Here is a 12,711-nt window from a genome sequence, read left to right as displayed (position 1 = left end):
GACGTGACTTTTCTCACGGCAATCATGCATTTGGCAGCAACTCCACTAAATTCTGTGTTTGCTCATAATTGGCTCCCGACAGACTGAGCGGGAACCTTGGGGGCCAGGGGCCAATAGAAGAATTGATTTAAGACCAGAGACACGACACGGTTACTTGCTTCCCCTCTCTACCCTCCCTGCTAATGGGAAATGAAACCAATTGAAGGCAGAACTCCACTGTCCATCCTGCTTTCCTAAACCAATTTCCCCTCAAGTCTAGACAGCTGCATGTGACCACAGTATGTGTGGTCACATGCAGCGCGAGCTCGATCAGACTGTCAGAGAAACAAATTCATCGAGTAATGGGTGGTGACACTTCAAAGTGCGATCCCGGGTGTGCTTAGGTTTTAGTTGTCAGTGAATTCTCAAATCTCTATTTGATTTCCTCTCTGTGAATCTCCATCTCTAAAGTCCTTCCTTCTTTCAGATTAGCCCTCCCCACCCCTCCAGCACGCCTTCATCCCCCTGTCCCTCCTCACACCCTGACATCCAGCATACGTTTGATCCCCTAATTGATCATTCTGGCAATCTGTCTCTCTTTCTACATCTAACATTGAAACCACGTTCTCCTTCTTCATCTTCTATCTCTCCATTCCCTTTGAAGCAGCAGTAGATGTTTCATTTATTCCCCCCCTCCTCCCTGCACTCATCCATCTCATCTTCAGCCTCCCTTCTGCTATCGTCCCTGAGAGTCTCCTCATTTATCTGTTTGCTCTTCCCATCTAGGGTGCACTGGTTAGATAACAATGTTGCTGCTTGGATGTAAGCAAACTGGGGTCATATTTTGGCTGCTGAAGTTTCTTCAAAGAATGTGTCACAGTATCTTATCAAGGTATCTCAGACCTTTGCTTCATGCTTAATTTTCACCTAAGGAAGCTGCAGAAATGCTTCTGCATATATCACAAAATTAAAGGTGGCCTGATTTCTAATGTATATATGAGAATTAATTAAACATCACAGTGAGGCAAAGTAGGTTTTTACAAGAGAAAAGTATAAAAATTTAAAGGTTGTCACAGTTTGTTCAAGTGGGGAACAGAAAAACAATGGGATTGAGCCCATATGCACACTCTGGGGCAGAGCAGGTGCAGTTTAATGATATTTAATGACAGAAAATGGAGGTACACAGGCTTACGCGAAGGTGAGGAAGGCAAGGGTCAAAACTAGAGAGTAGTCCATCACAAGCAAACAAATCCAGTGAGATAACAGGCAAAATCAAAACATCTGCAAAACAGACAAGGTGTACTAAAAAAAAAGTACAAATCCAAACACCACGAAAACCCTAGGGAAGGCTGGAGTGCTTGACACATGGATGAAGACGAACTGGCCATGACACAAAGGAAAACACAGCTTTAATACACAAGTAAGGGGAGGATAACTAGACACAGGTGAAACTAATCAGAGTGAGGCAGCCAATAAAAAAGTGAAAGGCGTGCTCGTACTAGGCAATCCTTACCGTGCCCGAGCACATTTAACCCCCAAAGTCCAGTTCGTTTTGCTAATGTGATCGTTCCATATCGTGCCCGGACACAGTGTGCTGAACTGTGCTCGGACCCACTTGAAGAGGTGGGCTCAGGCATGGTTACATTGGACATGGGCACCGTACGCTTTTAGTGTGATCGCCAACGGTGTCCAAGCAGAGAAATTAAACGTGAACTCCATTGTGCTGTGATAGAGAGAGCGTTTTTCTTCAGCGCATCTAGTCGTATCGTGACGACATAAGGGGGCTCGAAAACAAATCCATGAGTAAAAGAGTAGCTCCCCTGATGGATCGTGCGTAAATAGATTTCTATAGGCTACGTGTTTGTGCTTTGACGAATTAGTATTCGTTAATCAGAAGGTTAATTTTTATGACAAAGACCCTCCCGATCCGTGGATACCTTCACATCACTAGAATCCACCTATTCAGGCACATCTTACTATCAAAATAATAGGCCTATTAAATAGCAGTGAAAGTAACTCAAGAGTGCGCAAAAGTAGTGTAACGCATTACAATTCAGAGACGGTAATATTGTAAAATAACTAACTACTCTCAAATGACAGGAACTAGTAATCTATAATGTATTATATTTTTGGAAGTAACTTGCCCAACACTGGTAGTAGCACACTGCCTAGTAGCAGCTAATGTAGCTTTGAGAGGCTAGCCTCAAGCATAGATGAGAAGCTGACTGCAGAGGTCTGGTAACCTCACTTCTGTCAGATTTTTTTTCACTTTCAAACTCTTAGTCTTCAACCAACATCGCCTCAAGCAACTTCACTTGAGGCAATTTATCAGACTTCGTTTAGCTCCCTCTGGAGCCGCAAAAGGCTTCATATGGCTTTTTTTCAGATGCAGTAGTCCTCCCCAACACCTATAAACACACTTTGATGTGTACATTTGGTGGAGTTCCCCCTAAAATCATGTGATGTTGTGTTAAGTTAATGATCTAATGAGCAAACGTTGCCCATACTGAGTGTTGAGCTGAATCTGACGTCAAGCTCCTTCACACATTGCGTGAACTGGCAGTTGAAGTTATCGCTTCTGGCAAAAGTAGGCAAACCTTATGAAAGATGGAAACTCTCACTAACTTAAAAGCAAGTGTGGGCTCTGTTCTCCCTCCCTCTCTCTCTTTCTTTCTTTTCATTTTTTTTTCTCATCTCTATTCAGATCCTCACACTCTGGTGGTGTTTTTCACATAAATTGCTAGCACACACCGTGCCGCTCGCGGCTCAGTATATCACTAATAATTACTAATGGCTTCTGGCAAAGTAAGTGCTTTTGAAACCTTGTTGGAACATGGAAGGAAACTGTGTTCAACATCAAAGGTGACTTTGTTTTTTAATATGTTTTTGTATGATGAATTTGAACTGTAACGACATCCACATTGAGTGGGGCGGACCTGTCTGTCTTTCCCTCCCAGTGTTTTGGAGGGGCACATTAGCATCAGCAAACTGTTGTGTGATATGCAATTTAGTTCTTCTTAAGGGGCCTTTTTCTGCACAGAGGGAGGAGGAGGACTGCCAGTCTGATAGAGGTATCAGTCGATGCCTGAGGCTTTTAAGAGTGATGAATTGTGTGTGTGTGTGTGTGTGTGTGTGTGTGTCTAAAGTTTCAGGCCCAGTTTTTGGATCCTAATTTGCTTTTGTGTTAGTTTATTTTTTTGTTGCAGCTCCTAAACATTAAACAGCTCAAAGACATCAGAAAACCTTCTGCTCAGCTGTCGTTCATTAGAAATGAGAAGAAGGCATCTGTGAGAGGGCTGGGTTAGACCAGACAGTTGTTCTCACTTTGACTCAAAATGCTGAGTCTCGCTGAGCTCATTCACGTTTGACCTGATCTTTGGTTTTTCTTTCAATAGCTGCTCACTGGATAATATAGTTGTCGCCCTCCTGCATGCAAAGAATTTTTTTTGTCCCGCGCTCGCTCTGTCACTCTCGAGTTTGTTTGATTACTGGAGGGACTTTTCCTCCACCACAGCATTCTTCTGCCTGTCCGTCTGTCTATTTGTATCTCTGTCTCTGGCTGTTTTCTCTCTGCCCATTGTGAGACTAGTACTGTGCTGTGACATGCCTCTCTTTTCTCCTTTCACCCCATCCTCCCCTCTGCTCCTCACTTGTTCTCTGACAAGTTGCAGTGAGACTGTGCAAATTAAATCCAGGGAATTGGGCTGCGGTTTGACATTCACGGCCTTGATGTCACACTAGAGCAAGAGATGCACATACACTCTGCTGCTACGCTGTCATATTAACATGCTAATGCTACCATATATCTGTAAGATTCTCATTATGACTTTTACACCCACTCTTCAACTAAGGTCAAACTCAGAACTAATCTTTCCTCACTGTAGCGGTGATGGTTAATTTTCATGCAGCCAGATAACTCTGGTTCACTTCTAGAAGACGAGAGAAAGGTCCCTTGTTAACTTACTTTCACTAGAACGTGAACATGACTTTAATTCCAGATGCATTATACAGAGCAAAAAGAGCTGAGAACAGTCTAACTACATGTACTGACATGTGTGAAATTTCAAGCCCTGAGAATTAAAACAGTGCTCCAGGTGCTGTCAGTCAAAACCACTTTCCCAGAAAAATGTCTAATACATTCTCTTCAACTCTTTTGTATGCACAGAGAGAGGACTTCACTCTTTGATTCACACGATGCAGCTAATGAACAGCCGACTCAGTGTAGATTCCATTTATTGCCAGAGGTGCTAACTATGTCTTTGTTTGGCGGGATCTTTTTGGTGTTGTGCTCACTGTTCTTTTTTATATTTCAGCTCTCAGAACATGTTTTATTTTAGTTTGCTCCTAGTTGTTGTGCATATGGTAGAGGCAAACCTCCTCCTTCTGAGCTGTGTGTTGTTACCGTTTGTGTATCTGGTCAGGCGTATTTCCTTTTGATTGCATCTGCAGATACCATAATGTTGGAGCACAACGATACAGCTATAATTTAAAAAGTGATCCAGACTAAATATTGTGTTTCGTTTTGAGGGCCTGTTCTGGGTCTACCTCGTTGTGGCTTTTTGAATTGTAACTTGTAGCACTTTATTTATGTGATTATTGACCGACGACAAACCTTGTCTATTATATATTTATTATTTTGATGTGATTTAAACTGGTCCCTATGTGTGTTTTTTAGCACCTACCATAATGTTTCTTGACCAACTGAACCTAAAAAAAAAAGAAACCAAAAGAAAATGTGTTTCTGGCTACCTTGCACTACAAAGGAACAGTGCTTTGTTCCTACGCTTACAAATAGGTTTGTGTGGCTGATGTTGATGAGGGAATTCTTCATTTGCCAGACCAACCAATGGTAATAAGTCACCATTTTTCTTTGTCCGCCATGCAGATCCTGAGAAATGCTGCAATTGGTATGGGCCGAGGGGCCAAGTGGACCTACTTAGTATAAAGTAGACAGCGAAAAGGGAAAAGATGGAAGTTTCACTCTTCAATTATGATTGATTGATTTACCTGTTTTTGCACTATCCTGGAGCCTCGGCTCACGGCTCTCTCTGTGCTAAACTGATGCCAGTATTAGCTTGTGAATTAGATTTCTTATGAGCTACGTTGTTGCACAGCACTGCTTTATGATACTGCCCTGCTGTGTCTGTGCCACCAGGAAGGTGTGTTTTGAATTGGGTATTTTTTTGGGTCAAAGCTGAGTTGACTTAATGAGTCATGCGATGTTCAACACAACTAAACTATTCCTGGAAACACGTCGCCTTTTACAATCCCCTTACCACGCTTTTTTTCAGTGTTTCATCATGATTCACCACCTCCTTTAGTCACATGCTACACTTTCTCCTTGCCTCTTTGCTGTTGTTTAATTTGTTTTTCTGACTCGGCCATTGTCGCTGTCTTCTCCTTCAACTCTCATTACCCTGTTTTAAGTGACTCATCTGTTCTTCCCTCCTGCTTTCACCACCTCTGGTAAAATCAGATTCCACAGTTGTGACTGGCACTTCCTTGTATGGATGAATATTGTGACAAACGGCCGTACAATTTGCCAATGTATGACCAACACTATGACTAATAGCCGTAACACCACTTACCCATAGCTTCCTGACACATCATGGATCACCCATAGATGTTAGTGTAGGTAATTATAACAAGTGCACTGACTGTATAATCAGTTGTAAGAGCAAATAGTTAGTTGCCATCCTCACTGACTGTTGTAGTTGTGTTATTTCTTGCTGAGAGTGAAGGAAATATAACACTGAGGGACATTTTAATATTTAACAAAAGTAAGATGAAGGAAATTCTTTCATGTTGAAAAAAGTAACCCCATGGACAGATTTGTGCTTCAACTTCTGCCTACCCTTGGATTGTGTCTTCATTACAAAAAGGGAAACAGTGGCCCTGCAGGGAATAGCACTTCACTCACACCATTCCAGAGTCTCACAGAAACAAGCCTGTTTTCAGGAAAGCATCAAATGACCTTGTTTCTGTGGCTGGCACAGTCTCACCCTTCAAAGTCTTGTGAAGAGTGAAGATTAATTTGTGCTTCCTTCTCTCCCAGATTCAAGGTAGTGATGTGTGTATGACCTCACCAGCTTCCTCACATACTGACGGTAATTCAAAACAAAGAGCTCACTGCTTTGTGTCTCCCACCGGCTATTAGTCATGTCTAACTAAGGCAGAGTGTTACACTATCTGGCTTTGATTGGAGTCTTCACACGGTGAGTTCTGTGTATGGACAAGAACAACTTCACAGTAAAGAAGCACAACTTAAACATTTTAGCGTATTAACTACAAATGGTATCCTATATATCACGGCTGACACAATACATTGTAGATATAGTTAGTATCCTTTGTGTAACAGTTGGTTTAAACGTGGTGATAGTTATTGTAGAACTTGCTTATACTGTAATAGGTAATGCGTCATAGTAAACATGGGTTAACAGTAGCCGATTGCAGATGAGAGCAGGGTATGTTTTAACAAGACTATACAGCCATTCTAGAGGCTCTGTCAGCCTGTACAGTACTTAAAGGTGGAGTAGGCCTAAGTGATTCTGGAGAAACAACATGACAAATACTAATGTAATAGAGCTAGCAATGACACAGCAATGTCTCTTAACGTAAGCTAAGTTGTGGGTTAGCAAACTGTTGCTACATTTGCTGCTGCGAAGCTGCAGAAAAGACGTGGTCCCAGAGCCAGCACAACAGCTCCAGACAGCAATACTTACAACTCTCTTGCTACTACAGCTAACATCACAACAACAGCATGTCTTGGCAAACTAGAAAGTAAGCTGAATGTCTGTGGGCAAGTCATTTAACATTACCTGACATACAAATCATGACTGGAACAGCTGAAATAGTATTGTGTGGTTGAGTGCAGTCCAATTTGTTTCCCATTTACAGAGCCATGGCTGTGTACAAACACCAGATTTTTTTCAGCGGATACTCAGAAAGGATAGCTAGAGGTCTGCGAGGAGGTATTTGCCGAATTTCACAAAAACAGGTATTGGATTAGAATTGCTTGCCCCACCTTTAAGCCAGTGGTTCTCAAACTGTTTCTGTCATGCCCCACTTCAGAAGCCAAAATCTTTTTTATTTCCCTGGAGGAAAGGTCAGGGGATCAACAAAATCATTAGGTTATATTTTCTGGGAATATGTTTGTACAAAATTGTGTGCCTACCCTTCTAGTAGATGTTGTGATATTTCACTAGATATGTGAAAATCTTTACCTTCTACCTTAGTAAGTGGATCACCAAAGTCGGTATATTTCATCCTCTGGGTACAATGAATGTCTGCACAAAATTTCATGGCAGTCCATCTAATAGTTGTTTAGATATCTCAGTCTGGGTAAGGGGTGACCTGACCTACTGACACTGCCAACCCTTCCAAAAAGCTCCCTTGCTGCTGAGAATCATGACATTTGTTGTTCTAAAATCAAAATGGAATAATAACCAATCATTGTGAAAAGCATATTTGCAAGTTTCTGGCTTTAGAAATATTTCCGCTCAGCAGCTCTGTTGAGTCTCAAATGTTCATTATGTGACTGTACCAAAAAATGTGGACTAAATATTGACTGTGATTGATTACCTCTGTTAGGTTTCAAGTCTCTGGAAGTTTATACTGTACTACTGACACAGACTGAAACTAATGGCGTCTGGAGTGTAGGAAAAGTTATGATATACTTTGGAAAATCCTCAGCAGTGATGTAAAGCATACACAATTTGCAGTTAATGGGCTGAAACATGCAAAACTGAATAATTCTTTAGGTCGTCACTGACATTTAGACTGGCTTTATAATACTGGAAAAAAGAAAGAATAATGTACGTGAACATGTGGTTTTCAAAACAAGGGTCTCTCTAGAAAAGACTCTAACCAGAGCCTAGGCAGTCTTGCCAGTTTTCACTGAAGCAATCTAATTATAGAAACTCTGGCAAACAATCTTTAATGATGCAATGGTTGCTAAATAAAAAAAGTTCTCAACTCTGTCTCTCTCTTGTCAGTTGTGTTTTGTTGTGCGGAACAGAAACAGCAGCTGTTCATAAGTATTCATTAGTGCTGCTCATGGATTAGCCGAGACAAAATGTGAGAGTGTAGATTGGGCTCCACACTGTGCTGCCTCCTCCAGAACACAGCGGGCCCTTCTCCCTCTCTCTGAGCACTAACCACAGCTGTTCAACACCACTTGACTTTTCCAGCAACAATGTTCTCGGATGGCTGTGGCCACTTTTGTGCCTGTTCACCAAAACATTTGTCTGACCGGTTTTGTTCTCTTGGCTGTAATCTCTTTGTTCCTCTGTGCTGTGTTTGATAAAAGTTTGTTCTCCTGTTTCCCCCGCATTGACAAAACAGTGATGAGACACCATCGAGAAGAATGTTTGTTGACACCGGTTGTTACGGTGATTGCCTCGGATTTGTGGCCCTAGTCATCGGATTTTCAGCTCTGATTTTGCAAAACGCAGCTTTGTGCAGTAAGCCCCATAGCTCAGCATTTTGTCATCTGGCGTACACATACTTACTCATTTGGACAACTTTGGTGTTTTTCTGAAGAGAAAACTTCTCTTTCTTTCTCTCCATTTTTTTCCCCACTTGGAACACATGCACCATGTATTGGTTGCGTGGTGTCTCCCATTCTGGACAGCTGCACTGGCTGGCTATCCCTGAGATCTCCTCTATGCCCACATACGCGCCCCACGCCCCCATGCATACACACACACCGCAAGGCCATAAGTCACCCTCTCTACATTACCTCCCCCCTCCTAAATACACACATGTACCCATGTCATTGCTGCACTTGTTCCATCGTCTCCGCCCTGAGCTAACTCTACTCTACTATTCACTTTGTTTCCATACATTCCCCCTCCCTCGACGACCCCCCTTCTCTCCAATTTTCTGTCACTACAGCTGTGTGTCAGCTGTTGGCCTGTCCCGGTCTAGTCAGAGATGAAGCCGAAACACAGAGGGTCTACAGGGAAGACAGCCTGGCCTCTCTGTCTCTCCCAGCTGTCACTCCCACTTCAGACTTCCACTTATCGTGAGGTTTCTTTCCTCCCTCTTGCTTCACCACTGGAAGTCTTCCTCAGACATGTTCAAAAGTAAAATATCCACAAGGGATAGAGCAATGAAATGTGCTTATGTTTTTTAGTATGATTCACATATTCGTTTGGTAAATTCTTATACTGGTGTAGCACAAACTTTTTTTTAGGAAGAAAACATTAAGTCCTATGTCATTTTGAAAATACTGCAGATCTACAGTCCAGACTGATTTAGAGAGATGTGACTTTCTTCATTCATTCATTTTGGAAGCTGCAGTTTATTGTTTCGCTGAACTGTATTGCTTTATATTGAGTTGAGGTGTTCCTAATATTTTGTCCTATTTTTCACCTCTCTGTATATCACATTCACAATTCAACATCACCACAGACTACGCCCTCCAAAACGATAATTTAGTTCAAACAACAACTGAACATTAGGACCTTCATGAAGGTAGGATTTACTGCAAAGTTTGTTTTAGGTAGTTGTGCCTTTAAAAAACTGGCAACTGATGCCTGTGTTTCGGTAAGTTTTAAGCTTTCAAGGATCTTTAAAGTCACTCATCAACAAATGCAAGCCATTTAGCAAGTAATTTACGTTGTACTACTAGCGATGACCACATCTATGTCCCCATTACTCAAAATACATCTGTCCTTCTGTTCTCTCGCACTCATTGGCTTTCATTTCTTCAATCTTCCAGCTTCATCTGTTTGTTATTTATTCCAAACAAGCATCTCCAACCGTGTGCTCCTAATAGGCTCTGTCCTATTAAGGGAAAGTAGGTTTGAAATCAGTAATTTGGAGAAAATATTGGCAGTTGAAATACAGACGAAACAGAATTCTCTGGGAGTAAATGGGGCCGGCTAATTTTACCATCCTCAATTATCAAGCTGTTTGTACCCTTTCTAAAGGCAGCAAAGTATTATTGTATCATGACATTCTGCTGCCAGAGAGAAAAACAAATTAGTGTGTGAAAGTGGCCTTTGTTGTATGGCTTTGTGGTTGCTCCTCTGGGGCCCATTGCTGAGCCGTGCATGCAAAACGTTGAGAAACAAATGACTGTGAGACATGCTATGTGCTTTGGACTAAGAGTACTTGATTGAGAGAGTTGAGTTATTGATGGAGGAGGTGAGCCTGTGAGCTCAGCAGCCCCAGGCTAGAGCTGTATGGGTGCATGTGTAATGTATATGTGGGCGTGAAAATAAAATCATTTGCGGTTTGGTGGTTGGTGCAGTTTCAACAAGCACAGACAAGAATCCTGAAACTGATGTACAACTAAATATATATTTTTCTGTGACAGGTATGCCTGTGGTCATCAGTGTGTCTCCGGACAGGTAACCAGGTGTGTTGCTGCTGTCATGGCCTTGCCAACCCTGCGGCTGTTTCCTGTCACTGTGGTCACAGTCCTGGTGGTGCTCGTGTCGTCGTCAGAGGACCATGACTGGCACTTTAACCCAGGTAGGATGTCAAATACACACATGCAACAAAATAAAACATCGAAATTCGTGATGGATGAATTGTTCCTCCAATAGTTTTTACTCTTGTTTTACCCAAAAACTGCCACATTTTGAAACAGCTTGACAGTTGGCACATTTTGAGATTGTTTTTTTATTCCCAAAAACTCAGACATGATTGCATTTTCAAGCCACTTATCTTATACTTCCTCTCTTGTCCTCTCCTCCATGGGCGCAGCAATCGTCTCTCCTGCTGCCCTGACATTCTCCTGACATTCTCCAATGAGTAAGGCTCATTCTCCGTCCGCTATCAACAGGCTATCCTGTGTCCTCTCCCTGTCTGCCAGCCAGTCGTGTGTAATAGGAGAATGAGATAGCTGCCCCCACTCGGCTCATCAAGACCGCTAATGCACAGGCAGCTCATGAAAGTGTCAGTCAAAATGTCGGGGAAGGGAGCACATGAGGGGCTAGTCAATAAGCGACTACCAGGTATAATCAGAGGAGGCTGTTGGCAGTGCGATCAACCTGGCTGCAGCAGCTACCCTGAATGAAATTATGGCTGTGAGTGCTGATTATTCTTTTAATTATATGGTGATTATCATTCTGCGAGAGAAAAGGCAGCAAACTTGGCGATCCCCTGCCATTTTATCTAGCTTCACCAGCAGATATAATTTTTAGTTTTTTAGTGAACTGGCTCAACAACTACTGGATAGATTGCCTTGAAATGTTGTTGACATCCATGTCCCCTTCAGGATGAATTGTAATACATTTGTTGACCCATTAACGTTTTGTCTAGCTCCACCATCAGGTCAACAATTCAGTTTGTCTGTGGTATTAAACAATACAAATCCTGTCTGCATCAAATGAATCTAGGATTTGTAGCAAGATTGATAGGGATAGCTTGGAAGTGTGTGAGCTGAAAGGTTTAGTGCGTGGGCTTAAGTTATATGAAAAATGACAAAAAGAGAAGGTGAAAGCAGAGGACACAGAGAGATGGAGGGAGACAAAGAGAGGTGAGAAGATTTCAGATGGCGGGGTGTTGACTGGCGATGTGTGACGATGATGATGTAATGAAATGGGCACCTGTCTGCAGGGCGTGGATGAACTGTGTGTGCCTGCTGCACCCGTTGGGGTTTTGGGGGTTTGTCATCCAGCCCAACATTCCCGTCTGCTGACTCGATGAGAGAAACTGAGTTAGATGCCCACCCCACCCCCTCCTTTTTCTGTAACCCTCAGTCTCCCCTCCATATCACTGTCATTACCCCATTACACTTTATCACTACCCAAACCCTCCCTCAACCTCTCACCCCCCTCTGCCATCTTCCCCTCATGACTAACTTCAGAGAGGATAGCTAGGTCGTTGGGTAATCCCTGCCTGGGTCCACACTATCTGGATGATTTGATAATGCTGCCACTGGAGCAGAGTCAGCGCCGATATCTGAGACCTGTCTGTGTTCTTTCACTAGCCCTTCGTCTCTTTCTCTCTTTTGTTCTCTTCCTGCAAATCCCCAAGCAGTGGTAACCAGAACAGGGGCTATGCTGGTTTGCTGGAGCCCTGAGGAGGTGACTTTGTGTGGGAGGAAGAGCTATCCGGACAGACAAAAGACAAAAAGAAGAAGGAAAAGAAATAGGTGTAATCTCAGAGAAGGCAGGTCACAGCGTCTCACAGGGGGCCGCTGATTACACTATGTCTCCATTTAAAGATGCAGATGAATAGTAATGATTGTCTTTGATGTAGTCACTTTTGACAGGACCAAGGGGACTTGCAGGAATAAGTGTTGCAAAACACTTCCATTACATTTTACACAAACCCATTAGTACAGACGCCACCCCAAGAGATTCTGTAACAAATAAGAGAGGACAGGAACAATTTACTGTGGAGTATTTTTTTTCTCCCTCCTCTCAGTGTCTCTGTGAGTTATGAAGCATGAAGTCCGGAAGTTTTCCCAGAGATGACATAACAACATTATGCTCCATGACCAATGATGGCTGCTGACACTCTAATGGAAATATTAAGTTTCCCCTGGACATGTGCTCTGTAAGGATGAGAATATTGGTCATGTCTCTCTTTCTCTCTCTCTCATCTCTGTCTTTCCTTCAATCTTTCCCTCACAGCTCAGTGTCGTTACGCCCTGGGGATGGAGGATGGAACCATCCCAGACTCTGACATTACTGCCTCCAGCGCCTGGTCAGACTCCACTGAGGCCAAACATGGAAGGTAGGAAATGTCTGAGTGTGTGCGCAGGGTATAACG

At 42.8% G+C, this 12,711-nt stretch overlaps 1 protein-coding gene across 4 annotated transcripts in view; it reads left to right on the top strand.

The window, feature by feature from the left end:
* The window catches only part of ddr1 (discoidin domain receptor tyrosine kinase 1), a 38,657-nt gene that overhangs the window by 2,518 nt on the left and 23,428 nt on the right, over window positions 1-12,711 (top strand). For all 4 annotated transcript variants that reach the window (XM_038711082.1, XM_038711080.1, XM_038711078.1 and 1 more), the window contains exons 2-3: window positions 10,304-10,461; window positions 12,573-12,675. In XM_038711082.1, coding sequence (XP_038567010.1) covers window positions 10,362-10,461; window positions 12,573-12,675 — 203 coding nt within the window. In that variant the 5' untranslated portion in view covers window positions 10,304-10,361. The remainder of the gene's footprint in view (window positions 1-10,303; window positions 10,462-12,572; window positions 12,676-12,711) is intronic.

This window comes from Micropterus salmoides, unplaced genomic scaffold, assembly GCF_014851395.1.
Source record: "Micropterus salmoides isolate LMB-PRFRI ecotype aquatic unplaced genomic scaffold, ASM1485139v1 Ms_hic_scaffold_11, whole genome shotgun sequence".
In the NCBI taxonomy this organism is placed as follows: Eukaryota; Metazoa; Chordata; class Actinopteri; order Centrarchiformes; family Centrarchidae; genus Micropterus; species Micropterus salmoides.
The sequence above is the reverse complement of the archived record's forward strand: the minus strand, read 5'-3'. Positions and strand labels throughout refer to the sequence as shown.